Source organism: Salvia hispanica, chromosome 4 (assembly GCF_029641045.1).
Source record: "Salvia hispanica isolate PSC_SH4W2 chromosome 4, Shi_PSC_v1, whole genome shotgun sequence".
Lineage (NCBI taxonomy): Eukaryota > Viridiplantae > Streptophyta > Magnoliopsida > Lamiales > Lamiaceae > Salvia > Salvia hispanica.
In genome coordinates, this window is record NC_142695.1 from 47864686 (window position 1) to 47884393 (window position 19708).

Sequence of the window (19708 nt, forward strand, 5' to 3'; positions counted from 1 at the left end):
AATTTGTTTTTGAAAGTCTCATGTTTGGCTGAGTATTGCTGGAAATTGAAAACCAGGGAAAACTGAGATTGAAGTTGAATTACAGTTGGTGGTTAGGATGCCACGTCAGTTATCATTACAACAAATGGCTTGTGCATCAACAATAAACAAATATTATTACAACATTAGTCATACCACTCATATTTTATGACCAAAATAACGAAATTTTCAAAAAGATAAGTTAAACATATTCAAGAGATGTTGACACGTCTAATCATGTGGCATTTCAGTTTCAGTTATCCTTTTACTATTAAAGTTTAAAATTTCACCTGGTTTTATGTGTGTGTGAAGAGGGAAGAATAGAGTCCCACCTCACCTTTTCTTATTCCTGTTCCTCGAAGTAAAAGAGCCCTTCATTGATACCTCCGCGTCCATCCATTGTTTCTTAGATTCTTCCATCATAGCAATATCTGATTAAATCCATATAATATGATTACATGATTGCTGCTTTACAATCTTACACTATTCTCCCTAGGCATACTGTCTTTTTTGACCAAGAATTAGAATATTTTGCTATAAACTAACCTACCCAATTGCCAACAATGGAGTTTCTGCCTACCCATTTGGCCAAAATCGAATCTTTCCCTCCGTCACCTTTTTCATTCCGCCTCGAGACATGAAATCTTCGAACTAAGCCTCGTTTTGATATTATCACACACGGAGGGAAACAAGGCGACTGTTTGTGATAAAGTTTTTTTTTGGTTTCTGTTTATAGGGTTTACGAAGATATTGAATGATAGGCGGTGGAGGAGAAATGAAATCTCAATCGTTCAAGAAAGGTGGGATTTTATCAGACTCTCATCTGGGACTTCAATGGAGCAATCAAGATTGCAACTTTTATCCAGACGGTGGGTTGTTTGCCTCTGTGCAAATGGGAAATGAAGGAAATGAGGGTCTGAAATTACCCTATCCTGATTTGCTAATGAAATATGTTTCACTGCCTGAGGGGTTTGGTGAGGCGAAGGGTTTGGGGGGAAAGAAGAAAAAAAGGGGGCTTCAGCTTAAGATTAAGATCTCTAATCCTTCATTAAGGAGGCTAGTTAGTGGTGGGATTGCCGGGGCGGTTTCTAGGACTGTTGTTGCTCCTTTGGAGACGATTAGGACTCACTTGATGGTAGGTAGCAGTGGGCATTCCACAACTGAGGTGTTCAACAATATTATGAAAACAGATGGATGGAAAGGATTGTTTAGAGGGAATTTTGTGAATGTGATTCGTGTTGCACCGAGCAAAGCCATAGAGGTAAGAAGTGTTCTAGGGTGTTGTTCGATCTGTTTTAGCTTGATTTTGTTGTCTATGCCTGTGCTTTTGAGCTTTACATGGTTTATTGTTAGCTGGTGTTAAATGTAACTACAGCTGTCTATTAAGGAAAGTAGAAGCTTGAGACCTATTGCTTCACTTAATGGCTATTAGGTTATAGCATGAAGTACTTCATTTATAGAGATACTTAATGCCACCAGTTTGGGCTTAGGTAGGTAACTTGTCACTGTGATATATGTTTTGAATCTTGTATGATGTGATGCTAGGGAAATATAAGGTGTAAGAGGGTGAAGTTATTATGTATAATGTATACGCCTAGTGTTTTTTCTTGATCTTTCAACATCTTTGATTACTATGTGACTTCAAATGTTTCACAGGTCACCTTGACAAGGTATACCGCGTTTACTGTCATGACGTTGATTTTAATATATATGCTCATTTTTCCTCCTTGAGAGTTCCCTACAATTCTCTAGGAACTCCATAATATTTCCTAGCCGCAGAACACTTCATTTATCCTGTCAAGATCAAGTTCAGAGTGGTTAGTAGTTTTTCTAGAGAGTCTCTTTCACGCGACAATAAGGTGGTTTTCTAGAGATAAAAAGTGGTTCTCTGAAGTAGAATATATACCATGAATGCCTTGATATTCAATCTATTTATTTCATATTTGAATATTCTGTACAGGTAATATTTCCAGCCGCCTATTAGCTTATCTGAGTTGGTGATGATCAATCAACTATAACACTTTGATGGAACTCTAGTAGTAATTTTGATTTGGTTATTTCTCCTCTTTCCTTGCTCATATCTAATTTTGACAAAACATGTGATCATCTCCCTCAGTATGTACAATTGAATTTATTTATTTTCACCAATTAATATGTTGGTACTTTGTACTCAAAACATTATCTTGAAACATATTTCTACTCTCTTGCAGTTATTTGTTTATGATACTGTCAACAAGAACTTGTCTTCGAAACCCGGTGAACAGCCCAAATTACCCATTCCTCCTTCTCTAGTCGCGGGTGCCTCAGCTGGGGTCACCTCAACGCTGGTCACCTACCCCCTCGAGCTACTCAAAACTCGACTAACCATACAGGTAAGTAACTAATCCACTTCATATACAGAGTTCATATCAATTTCCGCACCATTCATTTCTTTTGCTCGCAGAGAGGAGTCTACAATGGTCTGCTGGATGCATTTGTCAAAATACTGCAAGAGGGTGGGCCTGGCGAGCTCTACAGAGGCCTCGCCCCGAGCCTGATTGGCGTAATCCCTTATGCTGCCGCCAACTACTGCGCCTACGACACTCTGCGGAAAGCCTACAGGAAAATCTTCAAACAAGCAAAGATAGGCAATATAGAAACACTCTTGATTGGGTCAGCAGCTGGCGCCATTTCTAGCACAGCCACATTCCCTCTTGAAGTTGCGCGCAAGCACATGCAGGTGGGGGCCGTGAGCGGGAGGCATGTGTACAACAACGTTCTGCATGCTCTCGCCTGCATCCTCGAACGAGATGGGATACAAGGTTTGTACAAAGGGCTCGGGCCAAGCTGTCTGAAGCTGGTGCCTGCGGCTGGGATATCTTTCATGTGTTATGAAGCATGTAAGAAGATTTTGGTAGAGAGAGAAGAGGATGCATAGGAAATGAAATCTGTTTTGCAGAATAAATTGCACAGTGGTTAAATCACATATCAATTGACATTTTACAGTTTCTTTACAAATTTTTCTTCTAGTGTGGAAATTTTTGCTCGAAACTTGTACTGATTTTGAGATGAGAATCAATAATTTTTCCTGTTTTTGCTAGTAAAATTTATGTAAACTTGTTTCACCATTTCCAGACTCGATTTGTGAAACAACAAGATCCTCAATTTCTTGAAACTGTAAGGGAGAAGATAGAGAACATACAATTTCATCCCATAATTCATAGCAACCTTATCTCTCTACCATTAAATGCTTACAACAACTCTAGCTCTAGCAGCAGCTAATGCATCCTACAATAATTCAACTGCATACCATCATTAACCGGGGGAAGAAGCCAGCACATCGGAACCCGTCTCAACTGACAAGAGTGTGGAGATCCAACACAACTTGCCTTGGAGGGACTCTTTTTGCCCTCTCGTTCTTCAATTCACACCCAACATTTGAACAATGCATACCTACTTTCTTCCCTCTTGCGCGCCTGCAGTTGTGTTCTTCAGTATCTGCAAATTGTAGGCAGTTTAGCAGCAAGAACATGTGACTGGTTCATAAACATGAAAAATAATCCTCCTCAAAAATGTAATCACAACATTCACAATATGATTTTGTTAAGCACAGAGAAGTATTGTCTATTAGATAAAGGAACGAGGTTGTTTCACAACGAATGACTTCATCAGGAAGATCTTTCTAGTAAAGGAACTAATTCCTTTCACCTTCAAAAGACTAAAACATCCAGTTCATGATAGGTGGCTAATCCAGTCAGAGAAAACAAGTAAATGGATCAGAGAGAGAAACGGCTCAGTGCACGTCTATGCTACATAATTCCCATTCTGTAAGCTATCTTACCACTGATGTATCACGTTTGTACAGAAAACAAGAATCACACAAGGTAACACTTATTTCAAACCATCATAGTTTGGAAAAAACACGAAGAGCAAGATGTGAAACCTAGCACTAGGTTTTCAGACATGATAATACACTCACAAGCTCAAATTCTACCACGGGATTCTTGCAATCAAGGTATCGTGAACAGGTAATAGCATTGAGCACCAGCGAAAAACTTGTACCTGTCTCAACATTTGGTTCTCATTTTGCAAAGTGGAGAGCCTCTCTTCAAGCTCAGCATTCTTAGTTTCCAACTCATTAACTCGAGCCTCCAAATCGATCAAATATGCCTTCTTTCTCTCCCTCGCTTGCTGGGCTGAGACTCTATTCCTCAACAACCTTACACCAAAATAAAAAAACAAAAATTTAAAAGAAAAATTAAATGAACATGATTACCAAAATGCACTTCACACAGTAATAAGTAATAACCAACACCAAGACAAAACCTCTTAAGCTCCTAAACAGCCAAAATGCATGAATAGTCTGTTTTCAAGTTTCAACACACATCACAATATGCTCATCCTAATTTTGAGGGGACCCAAAGAATATCTTCGGACAAGAGATGACATGGCTGGATATAATTGGATAAGGATAGTCCTTGCTTTCTCAACATACCTTTTTAACCTCTTGTTTTCTTTGTCAGCAGGGCTCTTCCCTCTCCTCTTAGAACCCCCTGCTGACGGCTGAGTGGGCCCCACAGCCGAACCCCCATCCTGGCCCGAGGCTGTCGTAACAGCCGCCTCCGCCCCCATCTCCGGCACTCTTCTGATCTCATCATCACTCTCCATGCCTTCATCAAGATTCAATTTTTAAAATAATAAAAAATATGCCGTTTAATACTATGATCCAATCCATTACAATTCACACAAATGCAGCTCAATCCGAATGAGAAAAAATCTCACATTCTCGATAAAACTGATGAAAATTTGACTGATTCTACCTAAAAGCTACGATCTTTGATCTTACTAAAGCCTAAAAACAGAATCCTGATTTACAACAAGCAAACAGAAACAGTGCTATTTCTAGAGAGAAAACAAGAGCTCTACTACTCTTCAGACAAAGAAAAAAGAGAAACCAGTGCTATCATTTGAGAGCCAAGACTCGATTTTTTTTAATACAGAACCATTCGGATAGAGAAATCACTAAGTAACTAAAAAAGATTCAATTTCGAGAAGATCCCTCCTAAGAATCGAAGCTTGTAAATTCCAAAACAGAGCATCACAATGCGGCAAACAAAATCCTCGCAGCAGAAAAAAAATGAGTTTAAGAATCAAAGATTAGAAAGGAGAAAAAAAAACCTTGTTTAACTTCGGCGTGAAGGGCAGAGCTAGAAGACCTCTCACTGCTCGAAGGTAAAGAGCTGGCGGCGATAGAACTCGTGGCCTGCTCTTGCATTTCTCCAACAAATAAAAACACAGCCAATAACTGGAGAGACAATGAAAATTGTGCTGAGGAGTGATGATTCAGCCTTCTAGTAAGAAAAAGAGCGGGACGTAAATGTGGAAAGAGTCAAGCTCGGATTTACAGTAACCATTAGATTAGGTTAATCTGACGGCGGATAATTGGTTAACGTGGCTGTTTTAGAGCCACACTGTGCTCGATTAATCAAAGGTCGATGAGGAGGGAACGTGGAGAGATTTTATCTGTTCAAATTTTTCATTTGATCGGACGGTTGATATTGGTTGGAGTAGGTATCTATTTTTACACAATTTCTATTTTCGTTTCAAAAATTGTTATTCTCACCCCTGAAGTTTGTAACAGTAATGCATATAATGGTGATTATTTTATTTTATCATTGTCCATTGATATGCCTTATTCAAATCTTTTGTTTTCTTATTTTGAAAATAAGTTTTCTGATTTATTTTTGGTATTTTTATTCGCGCATGATATTGTCGATATCATATAAATGTGATATAACATGTGAGTGCACGTTAAAATACAGTAGTATTGTATTAACACACGAACGGGCAAAAATATTTGTTGTGACAAGTCGCGCCAGATATTGTCGATATTGTATAAATGCGATATAATATGTGACTGCACGTTAAAATATAGTAATGTACTATTAACACACGAGGGGCAAAAATATTTGTTGTAGATCTGTAATTTAGTTTATTCCGCTTATTGAGATGAGACGTACTAATGATGGAAGAGAAAATAAAATTCATTATTATAAATTCACCATTAGGGATCTCAATCATCTTAACTCACTCATTTTGATTTGTACATTCGATTTTGGTCTATTTTCGATTTGCTCATCAAACTTTTTTTATTTGCATGAACGTTATATATTTTCATACTCATTATTTTATTTTTTTATTTCTAAATAAACTCGATATTCTTTGATATTTTAAGACAAGTTGAAGAACTAGAATTCGAGAACAGACACTTAAGTTAAAATCAAATTTGAACATTTACCAAAATTGAATAATGCCGCTATTTCCCAAATAAAATTAAATTATGTCACTCTGTTAGATGCAACTCGTGCTATAATTTGTAGTGTTAATAATATAAGTGTGCATAATAGATTCCGAATTTTATGTGGAAGATCAGTTACATATAAATCTCGTATTTAGTAAGGCTAAACTTAAACAATAAAAAAAGAATAAATCGAAACCGTGATTTAGACATGACTTTGGACCTTTGCAATTTTTGGACTGATGCATTTTACTCCATATATCCATAAAAAATAGTATAATAAAGTGTCGTTCGCCCATTCAATTGTCATGACTCATTATCATATTATTATCAATGTAGGATTAAGTCATGAGATTATTTTAATTAGATGTTATAAAATTGATTATCCATTTAGGTGTGTAAGATTCAATCTTATCAACCGTACTCAACATATTTAATCATGAAATTTAATCTTATAAACCAAACAACTCCTAAATGTCACAAAATTTAAGAAATATAGGTCAAGATATTTTAAGGAACTAAGAACATCGTGAGTGAATATACAAAATCATTACAACGAATTCATAATATGGAGACATTTTTGTTAGACATGAAGAGAAAAAAAAAAGAGAATTATTGTACACGAAATAAATGTACTATTGAAAATTGATATTTTGGGAGTCACGTCAGGAAATCAATTTCTAGTTTCTTTATTAAAAATTTAGAGAAAATTACAGTTTATAGATATAAATGCAATGAAATAAAAATTAGATATTTTGGGAGTCACGTCAGGAAATCAATTTCTAGTTTCTTTATTAAAAATTTAGAGAAAATTACAGTTTATAGATATAAATGCAATGAAATAAAAAGTAAGAAAAAGAGTTTAGATAATGGAGTTGAAATACAGATGATTTTGATTCATCTGTGATTAGTAGTGATGAAGGGAAACATGTGGAACAACGATTTCTACAAAACACAAGAAACAATCTTTATCATCTACTACAAACTAACAAGCTGCTGCTGCTGCAACATGTAATAAAATTTCTATTCAGTGCATCTGAAGATGGTTCTAGACTTCTAGTTGGTCGTAATGGTGGATTCAGAAGCACGTGGTTCATAGGGGACGCGCTGTTCAGGTACTCCATCCTCTTCTCGCTTATCCTCGAACCATTTCACAATTCGTTTCCGGGGCAGGTTTGTCACATGCACAATGCTGCTGATCATCGCATTCTGCAACCATTTCAAGGATGAAGATAAGAGTGTTGGTGAAACCAAATTACAATTTGTGAATCAAGAAAGTTGGCATTGGAAACATTGGATCTAACTAGTTTCTGTCAAGTACCAATAATCCAAAAAAAAAAAAACTAGCTTCGACATTTTCAAGATTCAATGATATAACTTGCAAGATCACAGTTCAGCTAACGTTGAAATGTTCGATCCTATCAAGTGCAAGACTTGTCCCCATTGCACTTAAACGAGAGGTCTTCTTCTGATCTAGCATGGATTATAAAAGTTTAAACAGGCATTTTGACACGAACAAAATTTCATGAAAATTCAATCGAAAAGATCCTAATTTCCCTTTTGTTCAGCTTTCACCAACGGTCCAACACCCAATCCTACCCTTCTTCGCTAGCTTGATTGTGATTAGTACTGAGTTTCATAAATCGTAAAGCCAAACGCATTGTATATCTTTCTCTTGCTAACTAAAATAGTCTGGGAAATCCTGTGGCAGCCTTCATGAATTCTTCTTGAACTTTATCATGCATGGCTTATCAGTTTTGGGCTACATATTTTGAAAAAAAAAAGGCAAATACTATCATGTGCAAGCGGGAGTTACTCACAGTTGGGCGCTTTGATCGTCTGTAAACTTCTTCGAGGGTTTCAATATGTACTTTCTTCAGCCTTTTTCGAGCTGTCCAGTTGCTTTGCATCACATGAACTGGTGCTTTGGCCTCAACTTTAGGCTTTTCAGCATCCGTAGTCGTCTCAACAGGTTCCTCTTGTTTCTCCACAGGATCTTTGATTGTTTTCGCTGTTGTCTCCAAAGCAACAGGTTCCTCTTGTTTTTCCACAGGATCTTTAGTTCTTTTCGTTGGTTTATCCGGCAAAGTAGCACTCAAAATGACAAGATCAGGAGGAGGATCACGAAGTAGTTTGAGAACAACTGCTCTATCCATACATAGGTCAGCAGCAAGACTTTTTATCTGCAAGAAAGAAGAGAGGTAAGTCATGAAACAGGAAAAGACAACTTTCAATAATCAAGAGGATTATCACAACAAAAGCAGAAGTTATTTTCAAGAATCATGAGCATCATATTTCACGAGATATTTCCTTTTCATACAAAATCAAAATCCGAAATCCGGTGAATAATTACTACTCTATTACTATATAAAAGGCCAAATCACGAGGCATTCACACAGAACTAACAAGAGTAAGACTCACACTAGTCTTGCGGCGACCATCCTTCAATGCATACGCTAGCCTCCTGCGTTGCCAATTCCTAAGCTTCACGGGCATTTCCTCTTCTTCATCATCGACTTCATCTCCATCCTCATCACTAGCAACGTCAATATCATCGTCTCCTTCTCCTTCTCCTTCTTCATCATCTTCGTTCACAACACCCCCAAGCGCAGCAGAGCCTAATGCCACTAAGAAGTCATCATCCTCCAAAGCCTCAGCTAGTTCTTTCTCGAGTTTTGCAAGATCTTCCTCACTCACATCCTCATCATCTTCTTCACCATCTAACTCATCATTTTTCAGATCCTCTTCAAGTTGACGAAAGAGCGCCTCAAAAGCATCTTCATCTAAATCTTCTTCCTCTCCAACTTCTTTCTTAGCATTCTTTTTCTAACAAGGATACAAAGCACAAATCTTTGATGTCAATAGACTCAATACTTCAAAAGTAAGTCACTCAAAGCACAAAACCTTTTTCTTGTTTTTATTCATTTTTTTGGCCACCACACACACACACATGCAGAAATCAAACTAACAGAACAGAACATCACAAAAAATTGAGCAAAAACGCATCTTTTATACAGAAGTCCAAAATATTCCAGCTCAAACTAACCAATGAAATAGCCCATTTACCCTTCTAATACCTAATATACATTTGTATCTCCAAAATCAGGATAAACAAAGTGAAAAATATCTATGAGGAGTGTGTACCTTGTTGTTTTTCTTGGGAATTAGGGGCGGATTTCCGCCGTCTCGACGGCGGCTGGAGCAGGTGAGACCGGCGAAGCGCGAGGGAAGCTGAGTTGGGCGTAAAGAATTGGCGAGGACTGAGGGAAAGAGGGGTTTTCTGGTGCTCTGAAGCGTAATGGATATGCGAAGAGCATTTGAACTTGTCGCCATCATTTTCAGCTGTTTTCTTAGGCGGAAAGAGTCCCGACGGGCCGCGTTTTCATTTTTCCCACCGGAGAAGTGAGATGAGAGAGAGAGGTGGAGAAGATAAGAGAGAGAGAAAAAGAGATGAAGCTTAGAATGGGGCTATTGCTTTGGGCTATTGATTTTAATTTAATGGGTCGTCTCCATTTTATCTTATTGGGCTGCTCTATTGAATAATGATAACATAAATTCAATATAATAATAAATGTGATCAACATTCTCTTTTTCTGTATCAAAACATAGATTTTGACTTTGTAATTTTGGGAATCGAGATCTGCTATGGCGAACCCACCTGCGGCGAAGGGGAAGTGGAGTAACCTGCCCAAATACGCTTCTCTCTTATACTTCGTCCTTATCATTTTTCAGGTTCCCCTTTTCAGGTACGCCAAAAATTGCATCTTTCCAATTACAGTTTTGTTTTCGATTGTTGCTTGCGAAGATTGGATTTTTAGGTTCAAGTCGACTTATCTTTTGAGCTCAATTTGTAGCTTGAACTTGCGGAGTAGTATTTTGAAGTTTTTTAGTTTTGTTTTGAGATCTGAGCAGTTATCACTTCGCTGTGTGATAGTACTAGAATTTTGTGGCAATCATATTTCTGTGTCTTTCTGCTTTATTTGTTGTATAACTAAGGTCTAACCTTGTTGCTTGTTTAGTACTACTACGTATGATATTAGGATGGATCATTGTATATGTTAGATTTTGATTATGTTGTACTGATTGGCGATTGCACAGTTTGTTAATCAAGGTGTACATCTATCAAGATGGTTATCATGAAATTGCTTTTTATGCATGATTTTCCTATTTAGTTTGTCAATCAGAGGTCTAGTGTGCTAATATGATGAATGAAGTAATTCGCGGTAAATGTAGTTATAGTTGGAATTAGTTGTAACTGGTGAATGTACTCTACTTTTGATTTGGACTTTCAACTCCATAAAACGTTCGGAGTTGACGTTTTAAGTTGTTGCTGGCTCAATTTTGTTCACCATTAGCTGCATAAAGCTAATGTATTATCCTTGCACAGCACTTGGAACCTCACTGTGTGTGCTTGTGGTAATACTGAAAAACTAACATGAACTAATGTTTGACATTTTTAAGCATTCGGGCCATCCTCTTTTTGTGTTGAAATTTGTGCTTTGGAGTTGGAATTGCATCATCCTAACTAGGAAATGTGTTTGATTTTTCATATTTTCATTTGGCAATCATAATTTTTTCTTACTTGCTTGTTCTGGATAACTACGATTTGACTTAGTATTGCTTGATTAGGAGATCATATAAGCCGAAAAAGGAGCTGGTAAAAGCTAGGTTTCAACAGTTCTTTTGCAAGTATTTATCTTGTTCAATTAGATTACTTATTTGATAAAGTTGTAGACATTTGGTGAATGAATAATTTCTACTACTAATTGGGAACGGTAGCTTCTTTCTATAAATTGTCCGTTCTTAATCCACATTTTGAAGAAAGAAGTTAAACCTTGTGCTGCTATTTGATAAATGTGAGCATATAAATTCTAAACGTGATTGTTTCTGTTTGGTTTTGATAAATTATAGAATAAGAAAAACTATAAATACCATCAAGTCATATTACTCCTAACCATCTTATTTATCTTGCTTTTTGTTGCATGTTTATTTTATTTCTCAGGGTCCAATGTCGGTCTGGCATGTGCACGACACCTATTCACGTGACAGCCTCACAGCTGATTTCTAGCGAAGTCTTTCCTCTTCCAGTGGTAAAGGCTCTTCTCTACCCTGGAGCTATTGTTAACAGCCTCACGACTGACATGACTTTCCCAAGTTGGAATAATCTGTTAAGCATCTATAACTTGACTGACATTAAGGAAGCTTCTGCTGAAGTCGACCTACAACGATTAGAGGTATGTGTTGGCGCTCTTTTACCTCACCTTTTTTCTTCCACACTTAATAATCAAGCTTACAGTCGTTTGTTTTATTACATGCTACACTCTTTTAAAACTTTTTTGCTCTCCTTTCCTGTTTACTAGGTTCTTGCCGGAAGTTACTTTTGTGTCGCTGGTTCCCTCGTTGGTCTCCTAAAACAGGGAAGGATGAACATGTTTGGGACTCTTTTAGTCATCTGGGGTCTTCTCAAGGAAGGCATTCTTGGAAAGCCACCAAACACAGATCCAACAAAGGCAGTATTCGTGTACCCGACAATGATGATAGCTTTGCTTTGCGCTTTCTTATCGGTGAAGTACAACCTAAAGAAAGCCGCAGCCCGAACCACCGCAACTCAACCAGCAGCGAAGCCTCTGAAGAGCTCTTCGAAAGCCAAGCTAAAATGATCTGGCCCCTAAAGAAAGCAGCAGCCCAAATCACCACGACTCAACCAGCAGCGAAGCCTCTAAAGAGCTCTTCGAAAGCCAAGCTAAAATGATCTGGCCCCTATATTGGATGTTGTCTCACACTTTCTTATTTCTCATGTATGGTGCATCATTGAACTCAGTTTTGTTGTATATGACCATTTTCTTGCCTCATTTAATTTCCAAAGCCCTTTCAATTGAAAAGTGTGGTTCAAATAGGCCTAGATAACTCCATTACTGTGGCGTTATTAGTAGTATTATACTCCCTCCGTTTCGCCATAGTTGAGACGAAACTTTTCGGCACGGAGTTTTAGAAATTAATATTGGGTGTGTTAAATAAATAGATAAAAAAGTAAGAGAGAAGAAAAGGTAGAGAGAATAAAGTATAAAGTGAATAAAGTAGAGAGAATAAAGTAAGAGAGAGTAAAGTAAAGGAGAGAAAAAGGTTACTATATATAGAAATGACTCAACTATGAAGAAACTTTCTGAAATGGAAAAATGACTCAACTATGAAGAAACGGAGGGAGTATTATTTAAGTGATATAAATTATAAATAAATTAATGTATATAGTTATTGAGCTTGGAAAAACTTTTTATAAATGAAAATGAGATACTTTTAACGGACGAACGAAAAAGAAATATATCTATATTTTTATGAGACGGATGGCAGTGTAATAGAAGCCTAAATAATTCCATTACCTTCGATTTGCACATTCATAAATAGTAAGAAAAACAAAAATCATTCAAGCAGAAGGGCAAAGATGAGACATGTGAAGAGGAGCTCCAAATGGTTGGAGAAATTTGAGAAAGAATTCTATCAGTTACATCTCATTTAAACCCCAAAAAATTGTAACATAAACAACAAAAAGAGGCCGATGCAAAACAACTGAAAACTACAAAAACATCTTCTACGGTTCAGCCAACTACACAGTAATCATACAGACATCTGCTTTCTTCATCGATCTCTTTTATTTTTCTTCTTTTTTACCTTCTGCGGAAGTATCCTACGACCTTTTCCCCATTTACAGATACACAGATTTCCATTTCTTCTTTTTCTTTTCTTTTCTTTTCTTTTTTTCCTTTTTGAAACCTTTCTCCCCAGATGGGTTGATTGATTTTGATTTTCTGAGTAATGCAGTGTGAAAAATCTCCTATACCTTCCTGGTTCAGTATATAACAACTCGGAGGAGCCCAGGTTGCGGCTCTGAAAAGTCGAGACCCTCCTCCTCCAGCAAGTAGCGCTGAACAGCAGTCGGGAGTCTAGCAGGCGTGCGCGCTCCCCTAGTGTGGTGACCAGTTCCCACGCATATGTAGACAAGCAGTCTTTGATCCAACGACCTAGCTGCGTTCTTCATCACCGCCAGCTCACGCTTGAGGACATGAATAGCTTCACTCACATGTAGACCGTGCAGATCGATCATCTGTTCCCTCCCGTTTGTCGGAATGTCCGAATTCCTGCAAAAAATAAAAGATGAAGGAAAGATAATACAAGCAAGGATCAACGGTGAACAAGATAATATTTGGGTTTTGTAGCAATGGGTAGCTCTCATATGGTCGAAGAACAGCAAACCTCTGGCGAAAAATAGATTCTTGTGCTTTCCCATGAGATGCTTTCATCTGCATATTGTGCAGCTGTCCCTTAATGCTCAATTCCTTGGCTAAGGCCTTGTTACCAACGAGGTACGCTTGTCGTGCCTAATCTCACATTAAATATGTCAGATTAAATCAACAACGGAAGCAAAATGTGATCACTGATTCATATAAAAGCTTCAAAAATGAAATACAAACTCCTTAGTTAATTAGCATTTTTTCAGAAAGTTCCTACTGTGTGGGAGAAAGTGAAAGAAGCTGAGTTGTGATGGGTTCATAAGAACTGACAACATTCGGTTTCACAACAGATACAAGTACAACTAAGAGTATAAATAGATAGATCTAATGCACCCCCTCCCCAAACAGAAAAGATGAACCTTGGGAAGAAGAGCACAATTGAAAATGTAGTCGACTGCACAAGTTTCCACAACTCGAGCTCCCGTCTATGGAAGTATACAGCCATACAAAACAAATGCCTCTTGCACCCCTAGTTCACACATAAATACTCAAGGAAAAATAAGTACGTAGCATATTTATTTATATTCATCAAGACACGTAACAAAAGGGTATAACTTTGTTTTTCCAATTTTTTTTCTTTATTTGACTTCCAGCCTTTAGACTGCAGACAAGACGTACCTGCTCAAAGTATACATTGCGCACACGTGCATGATCACGAGCTTCCTCCCGCATTTCAGAGTACATGTTTGCTGCCACGTCAAAAAAGGTAAAGCATATAGTATACTTGTAGAATGCATGCTCCGAGAATTAAAAATATTAAAAAGCAAGTAAAAGCAACATTTCCTATGAACATTACCGACTGCATCTCCAGTTTCAAGCCAGACAGGAGATGAGCGAGCTGATCCCCGGCTTTGAAACCTATCACCATAGATGCCCCTCCCCTGGCCACTGTTGTATGAATTTGCCAGTACGTGAGAGCTTCGACTCGATCCAATGCTTGTATCTGAAGACCCATTTCTCTCGTATTTCCACATGCTAGAATCTTGAGGTGGCATTTTCCTGACAGCCGAAGCAAAATCCGTAGCGCCTCTTGATGGAACAAAGGAATTAGATCTGAACAGCAATGAGCCTTGCTTTTCTGGAGAGCGATATCCATTTTGGGGAATACCTAAATCGTTTTGGCCATCTCTCACAGAGAGCGCAGGAAAATCCATTGAATTAAGATTTGGAGCAGATACAGTTTTTGAAGTAAGAGTCTGATTTAAGCCACCATCAACCTGAAGCTGTAAAAACCAAGGCAATATACACTTAATTCTAAAGAATTTAATGCATCAATTATAGATATCACAAATTTTTTCAAGTACTAAATTACCATTTGGAAATGATGAGAATAAACTTATAAATGTTTTAAACAAAAATTGGTAGGTTAAGCATGCCAAACAAAACATCCATGGCAAATCAAAAGTTGTTTCAAACCAATGCCAACAAAAGTATCATACCTCTAGCTGAGTAAGCATCTCAATTGTTAGGTTTAAATCACCTCCGTTTGCAAAATAAACCTCTGCAAGACTTTCAGCTGCGAAACCAGGGAACTGTGAAGCCAGGAACTCTAGAGGGCCCACATCTGAATTATCTAGCATTAATTGCTCACTTGACATATCAGCTAGAAGACCATGTCTTGGATTCCCATCAGTCCCTTCTCTTGCAAGAAGCTGATCATTGCTGACAATCTGTTGGTCCCAAGGCTTAGAAAGAGATGAATGATAACTTGTTGGTGACAGGTATTCTCCATAAGATGAAACTGGATATCTCAGCTGTTCAGCATGACTGTTTCCATTAACAGGGCGAGGAGATAATCCTTGTTGTTCCTTCAACATAAAACCACTACCTATCGAAGAAGAATACCTTGGACCTTCATTAGCATCAGTCAAAGATAGGCCAGAAAATGATAGGTTATTGATCCCTTGATTATCATCAATACCCATAACCTTAAAGTCGGGAGTAATATCATCTGGGAGCTGATTGCGCCAGTATTGCTGGGCTTCGTCCTCGGAATTGTTTGAGACTGATGACTCTGTTCTGTCTAATATTCCTTTCCCTGGGCCAGAAGCTGTGGACGTAACAAATTTTGAGGATCCCTCTGCATTGTTAGAGCCAGCTACAGGTGATCTCAGAGCAAAAGGAACAAATTCTGTGGCGTTGGGGTTCAAAGTTAATTTTGAAGCACCAAGGTTTTTGTCACCAGAAGAAGCTCCCTTTCCCGACAAGTACATCGTATTAGTTTCACACTAGTGTTTCAGTTAGGAAGAAAAAGGTTATACACTTAAAAAGAGATAAGAAACGAAATGTCTTGATGGAACAACCAAAGCCGCAGTACTGAATGTGGATCACCCAAATCCTGCATGTGAATTCAGCCATCCAAATTAGCAAGTTTTATGAATTATGACATACAAGATTCACACTTTCCCATCTTTTGGGAACCACCAAAGCACAAACAAACAAACAAAACAATGATTCTATAATACGTTCAACGACATGTGAATAACATGGATCCATGTTGTGACACCTTTTAATTAATTACAGCACAAACCAAGATTTACTGTAAAAAGTTCACAGAATTTTGAAATGAAAATCAAACAAAAAATAACTTTAATACAATGAATCGTAACAGCCACACAAGCATCCAATGAAGATCAGTTATGTTCCCTTTTTTGAGAGGCAAGAATAAACACAAACATACACAGATGACTACACATAAAAAATCACACACAATAACAGTAACCAAACACGGTTAAACATTCTTACAGAAAAAAAGGCAATAATGACACTATCAACTACACAAAATTGATTTCCTTTTCATCTACAAACAGCAAACACATTCATCATCAGTCATAACTCATAATCGTCCATACGCACACTCACACGCACAACAAACAACACTAACCTTAAATTACGCTAAAATTCCAAAAAAATCAGCAAATAAACAATAAAACAAGATCAAGCACAAATAATCGGAAACAACGGCTTTGAACTTCAATCAGAAAACTTATCACCATAGATCTCTCAGAATCTGAGCCCTACGAAGGAGATGACAAAACACACTATCCAAACAGAATCAACGCATAAAACAAGATCTAGGTTTGCATCTGAATATACCTTTGCGCAGGCCTGTGGTAAAGGAAACCATATCGAATGCATCCATAACCACACGAGAGTAAAAGGATGAGATTCGTAGAGATTCGGAGCTTAAAAAGACTGAAATTTAGAAAGCAGTTAGGCCTAAAATATGAGTATTGATTGGAAAACACTTGTCGATTCCCTTTTTTGCAATTAATTTTGCAGATTGTTGAGGCTGTGAACTGAGCCAAGGGAGAAGAGGGTGTGTGTCTCTCTCTATCTTCCTATCTCCAATTCAGGCTTTTCATTCTCTCTCTTCTTACCATCAATATTATTCCTTTTTTGCCCTTTGCCTTTTCATTTTCTTTTTCATTTTCAGTTTTGCTTCAACTAAATTTAAGCCTAACTTTTGTAGGTTTCGTCGTTTTCTCTTCTCTATAAAATAACTACACTCACAATAGAACAATTACTACCTCCGGCCACCAAAATTTGTCCCACTTTAACCTGACACGAATTTTAAAAAATATAATAGAAAGTGAGTTAAAAAAGTTAGTAGATTGTGGATTCTAACTTTTATATATGAATTTTATAATAAAACGTGAGTAGAAACGAATTAATGAAATATAAGATCCACTACCAAAAATGATAAAAGTGAAATAGGATAAATTTTGGGGAACGGATGGAAATGAAAAAATGGGACAAATTTCGGTGGACGGGTAGTATTTCCTTCAAAGTAATGGAGTAATTCTTAAATCCAAAAATCATTTTACAGTAAATTTTTAGATCATCTATAAAAGTTACTAATTATCATTTGCTTTTTAAAAATGAATTAACGCTTAAAATAGAAGTTATTATTGAAAGCTGATAAATTTATTGATACAAGAAACATGTTTTAACTCGAATAATTTAGAACACTATCATGTTCATGGCATAATACATAATTTATGAGGCTACATGTGTACATATTGCGCGTGATAAGGTCCCTTTGCGTATTTTATCGAAGAAATTATCATTTTAGAGTAATTTTATTATGTTGCCTTTTAATCATTCATATTCATATAAATATATTATCAGCTAGTCAATTAAACCGTAATTTCTATAGTACTTCAATTTGCCATTGTTTCACGCGAGACTGATACATGGAAGTTAATATTTTTAAATTTATAATGCCGGTTGACAATTCACCATTGCGTGGAAGTGAGATTTATACTTTGTTTTAATCCATATCATTGTCATATCATTGAATGAGATAATAGTCAGAAAATTATTTTTATTGTATAATTGCAGTTATGCTAAGCTATGGTTTAATTCACAGATTTAAAAATTATGAAATTAATAAAAAAAAAGCTAAAATTATATTTAAATGAGAGTTTTGTCAATTATTTATGTACTACCATGAGACAACAAATTCAATTCGTGGACCAATTTTTAGAGTGAGAAAACGACAGGGGACTTTATATGTGAAGTGGCTTTAATTTCAACAAATAAATCTTGTGTGGGTCATAACTCATAAGTGCGCCTATCCACTCCTAATTTTAACAATTCCAATTTCCATTATATGATTATGCGCATCATAAATATTTTATATATTTGTTTGAGGGCATAAATATCCCACCCAAATTCTTTTCGACGCCACTATGTGAAAGATTTAAATTAAAATATCAAATATAAATCTCTTTAGCTCCTTATTACGGTTACAAATTCACTATCAATATTGTCGATAGCATATTTTAGATTAGGTGTACCTAAAAATTGAATGATACGAGCATAGTGGCAAAAGAGTGAGCATGGAGTTGAGGACAACAGCCGGCCATAGGCCGAGGCTGTCAACGCGGAACCACCATCGCCAGAGCAGGAGGAGCCTATCACGTTGCGGATCCAACATCACACGCAACGACCCAAATATCTTCAGGACTACGCCTAGACCATGCAAGGCGCGCCCTTAGTTATTTTTGCTATTTGTTCTATTTAATTGTTAATGATATTTTCTTTTAAAATTGAGTCGGGCCTTAAGCCCAATTCGGATTTTCTTTGTATTTCTTTGCAGTTCTTCCCCGAATTGATTAGGAGGTCAAATCGTATGGATTAGATATAATATCGCTTTTGCTTAAGCAATCAACAAGAAATCTAATAATCAAATTATTATTTTTCTCCTTCTCGTTTTCACGCTATTGGTTTCTCTCAAAACCCTTGCTATCGATCTCGATTCTTTCGTCGGAAATTGCAAATTAGTCAGGTTACTGTTTAAGCAATCACAACATAGCATGATACAAGAATCCTTATATTAATGAAGCAGCTATTTTTAAAAGAACATAAAGAAAAACAACGACTAGAGTGTGAGAGTCATAGTTGAAAAGTTGATTCTTCACTTTTTTTCTCGCGTTCAAATCATGCATGAGACGTTCATTCACAGGACTCCTTAACAATTAAAGAAGGAAAACTCATATTCTTTTATTTTTCATTACCAATAACGAAAATTGGCATCAATTAGACCATATATCCAAATGAACGAAAATACAATCCACACGTTTCTCGGAATTTAACCAAAAGCTTCTTGCAACAGAAATATTTTGTGAATCGAATTTTACACTTAGACTACCATATCTGATATCTCAATATATTCATTATGCTGAACTTATTGGTTGTAATAAGACTCATCAGAACAAATGAACAATGGTGGTGGCACCACACGTTCAAAGCATGTGGGCTTCATAGCTTTGGTTTTTCGGTTTTGGCCCATGGGCCCCATCATAATTGTTTATAATCGAATTAGCTAAGACAGACGAAATTTAATTTGTCAAAATGTTAGGCCATTAACACATATAAGTCATAAGTCAAGCCATAACTATGTCACATCACTATTCCGCTTATATTATGTGCCATGTCACAATATAAACAATATCATGATTCTCATGTCCTAAATCATACTTTCCCTCCGACCCACTATAAGCGAGTCACTTTACTTTTTAGAATGTCTCATCACAAGTGAGTCATTTTCATTTTATGCAAAAAATTCTCACTCTTATTTTATTTTCCCACCTATTTTTTTCTTTTCACACCTCTATTTTTC

At 36.8% G+C, this 19708-nt stretch overlaps 5 protein-coding genes across 9 annotated transcripts; 2 read left to right on the plus strand and 3 right to left on the minus strand.

The window, feature by feature from the left end:
* Positions 1-206: 206 nt before the first annotated feature.
* Positions 207-3103, plus strand: LOC125194500 (adenine nucleotide transporter BT1, chloroplastic/mitochondrial-like). Its single transcript, XM_048092753.2, has 3 exons — positions 207-1279; positions 2229-2390; positions 2462-3103. The coding sequence occupies exons 1-3, from the start codon at positions 773-775 to the stop codon at positions 2933-2935; spliced, it is 1143 nt and encodes a 380-aa protein (XP_047948710.1). The 5' UTR covers positions 207-772; the 3' UTR covers positions 2936-3103.
* Positions 2732-5352, minus strand: LOC125194501 (transcription factor HY5-like). Of its 2 annotated transcripts, XR_016128875.1 has the most exons (5): positions 5176-5352; positions 4493-4667; positions 4060-4216; positions 3308-3495; positions 2732-2867 (listed from the first exon to the last, which is right to left on the minus strand). XR_016128875.1 is itself a non-coding variant. In XM_048092754.2 (4 exons), exons 1-4 carry the CDS (start codon positions 5270-5272, stop codon positions 3451-3453), a joined length of 474 nt encoding a protein of 157 aa, XP_047948711.1. In that variant the 5' UTR covers positions 5273-5352; the 3' UTR covers positions 3139-3450. The 2 variants fall into 2 exon arrangements, 1 of the variants encoding a protein (XP_047948711.1); XM_048092754.2 differs by lacking the exon at positions 2732-2867 and having other exon boundaries at positions 3139-3495.
* A 1792-nt stretch (positions 5353-7144) lies between these two features.
* On the minus strand, positions 7145-9766 carry OCP3 (overexpressor of cationic peroxidase 3). The gene is made up of 4 exons (XM_048091851.2): positions 9440-9766; positions 8717-9121; positions 8116-8478; positions 7145-7504 (listed from the first exon to the last, which is right to left on the minus strand). The coding sequence occupies exons 1-4, from the start codon at positions 9629-9631 to the stop codon at positions 7352-7354; spliced, it is 1113 nt and encodes a 370-aa protein (XP_047947808.1). The 5' UTR covers positions 9632-9766; the 3' UTR covers positions 7145-7351.
* A 115-nt stretch (positions 9767-9881) lies between these two features.
* LOC125193913 (tail fiber) lies at positions 9882-12147 on the plus strand. The gene is made up of 3 exons (XM_048091852.2): positions 9882-10041; positions 11298-11529; positions 11656-12147. The coding sequence occupies exons 1-3, from the start codon at positions 9941-9943 to the stop codon at positions 11953-11955; spliced, it is 633 nt and encodes a 210-aa protein (XP_047947809.1). The 5' UTR covers positions 9882-9940; the 3' UTR covers positions 11956-12147.
* A 597-nt stretch (positions 12148-12744) lies between these two features.
* LOC125193947 (polyadenylate-binding protein-interacting protein 7-like) lies at positions 12745-16985 on the minus strand. Of its 4 annotated transcripts, XR_016128931.1 has the most exons (7): positions 16678-16984; positions 15021-15919; positions 14378-14804; positions 14200-14270; positions 13941-14050; positions 13544-13668; positions 13289-13428 (listed from the first exon to the last, which is right to left on the minus strand). XR_016128931.1 is itself a non-coding variant. In XM_048091905.2 (6 exons), exons 2-6 carry the CDS (start codon positions 15792-15794, stop codon positions 13140-13142), a joined length of 1686 nt encoding a protein of 561 aa, XP_047947862.1. In that variant the 5' UTR covers positions 15795-15919; positions 16678-16979; the 3' UTR covers positions 12745-13139. The 4 variants fall into 4 exon arrangements, 3 of the variants coding, with proteins under 3 accessions (XP_047947862.1, XP_088913300.1, XP_088913299.1); XM_048091905.2 differs by lacking the exon at positions 13941-14050 and having other exon boundaries at positions 12745-13428; positions 16678-16979; XM_089057174.1 differs by lacking the exon at positions 13289-13428 and having other exon boundaries at positions 13446-13668; positions 16678-16985.
* Positions 16986-19708: the final 2723 nt, after the last annotated feature.

Coding starts and splice junctions, on each gene's coding strand:
- LOC125194500 (XM_048092753.2), top strand. CDS start 773: ATGATAGGCGGTGGAGGAGAAATGAAATCTCAATCGTTCAAGAAAGGT. Junction 1,280..2,228: donor CACCGAGCAAAGCCATAGAG/GTAAGAAGTGTT, acceptor ACTCTCTTGCAG/TTATTTGTTTATGATACTGT. Junction 2,391..2,461: donor AAACTCGACTAACCATACAG/GTAAGTAACTAA, acceptor TTTTGCTCGCAG/AGAGGAGTCTACAATGGTCT.
- LOC125194501 (XM_048092754.2), bottom strand. CDS start 5,272: ATGCAAGAGCAGGCCACGAGTTCTATCGCCGCCAGCTCTTTACCTTCG. Junction 4,668..5,175: donor TCACGCCGAAGTTAAACAAG/GTTTTTTTTTCT, acceptor ATCTTGATGAAG/GCATGGAGAGTGATGATGAG. Junction 4,217..4,492: donor GAAAACAAGAGGTTAAAAAG/GTATGTTGAGAA, acceptor TTTTGGTGTAAG/GTTGTTGAGGAATAGAGTCT.
- OCP3 (XM_048091851.2), bottom strand. CDS start 9,631: ATGATGGCGACAAGTTCAAATGCTCTTCGCATATCCATTACGCTTCAG. Junction 9,122..9,439: donor TTCCCAAGAAAAACAACAAG/GTACACACTCCT, acceptor TATCCTTGTTAG/AAAAAGAATGCTAAGAAAGA. Junction 8,479..8,716: donor ATGGTCGCCGCAAGACTAGT/GTGAGTCTTACT, acceptor TCTTTCTTGCAG/ATAAAAAGTCTTGCTGCTGA.
- LOC125193913 (XM_048091852.2), top strand. CDS start 9,941: ATGGCGAACCCACCTGCGGCGAAGGGGAAGTGGAGTAACCTGCCCAAA. Junction 10,042..11,297: donor TTTCAGGTTCCCCTTTTCAG/GTACGCCAAAAA, acceptor TTTATTTCTCAG/GGTCCAATGTCGGTCTGGCA. Junction 11,530..11,655: donor TCGACCTACAACGATTAGAG/GTATGTGTTGGC, acceptor CCTGTTTACTAG/GTTCTTGCCGGAAGTTACTT.
- LOC125193947 (XM_048091905.2), bottom strand. CDS start 15,794: ATGTACTTGTCGGGAAAGGGAGCTTCTTCTGGTGACAAAAACCTTGGT. Junction 14,805..15,020: donor AGATGCTTACTCAGCTAGAG/GTATGATACTTT, acceptor TGGTTTTTACAG/CTTCAGGTTGATGGTGGCTT. Junction 13,429..13,543: donor GAATCTATTTTTCGCCAGAG/GTTTGCTGTTCT, acceptor TATTTTTTGCAG/GAATTCGGACATTCCGACAA.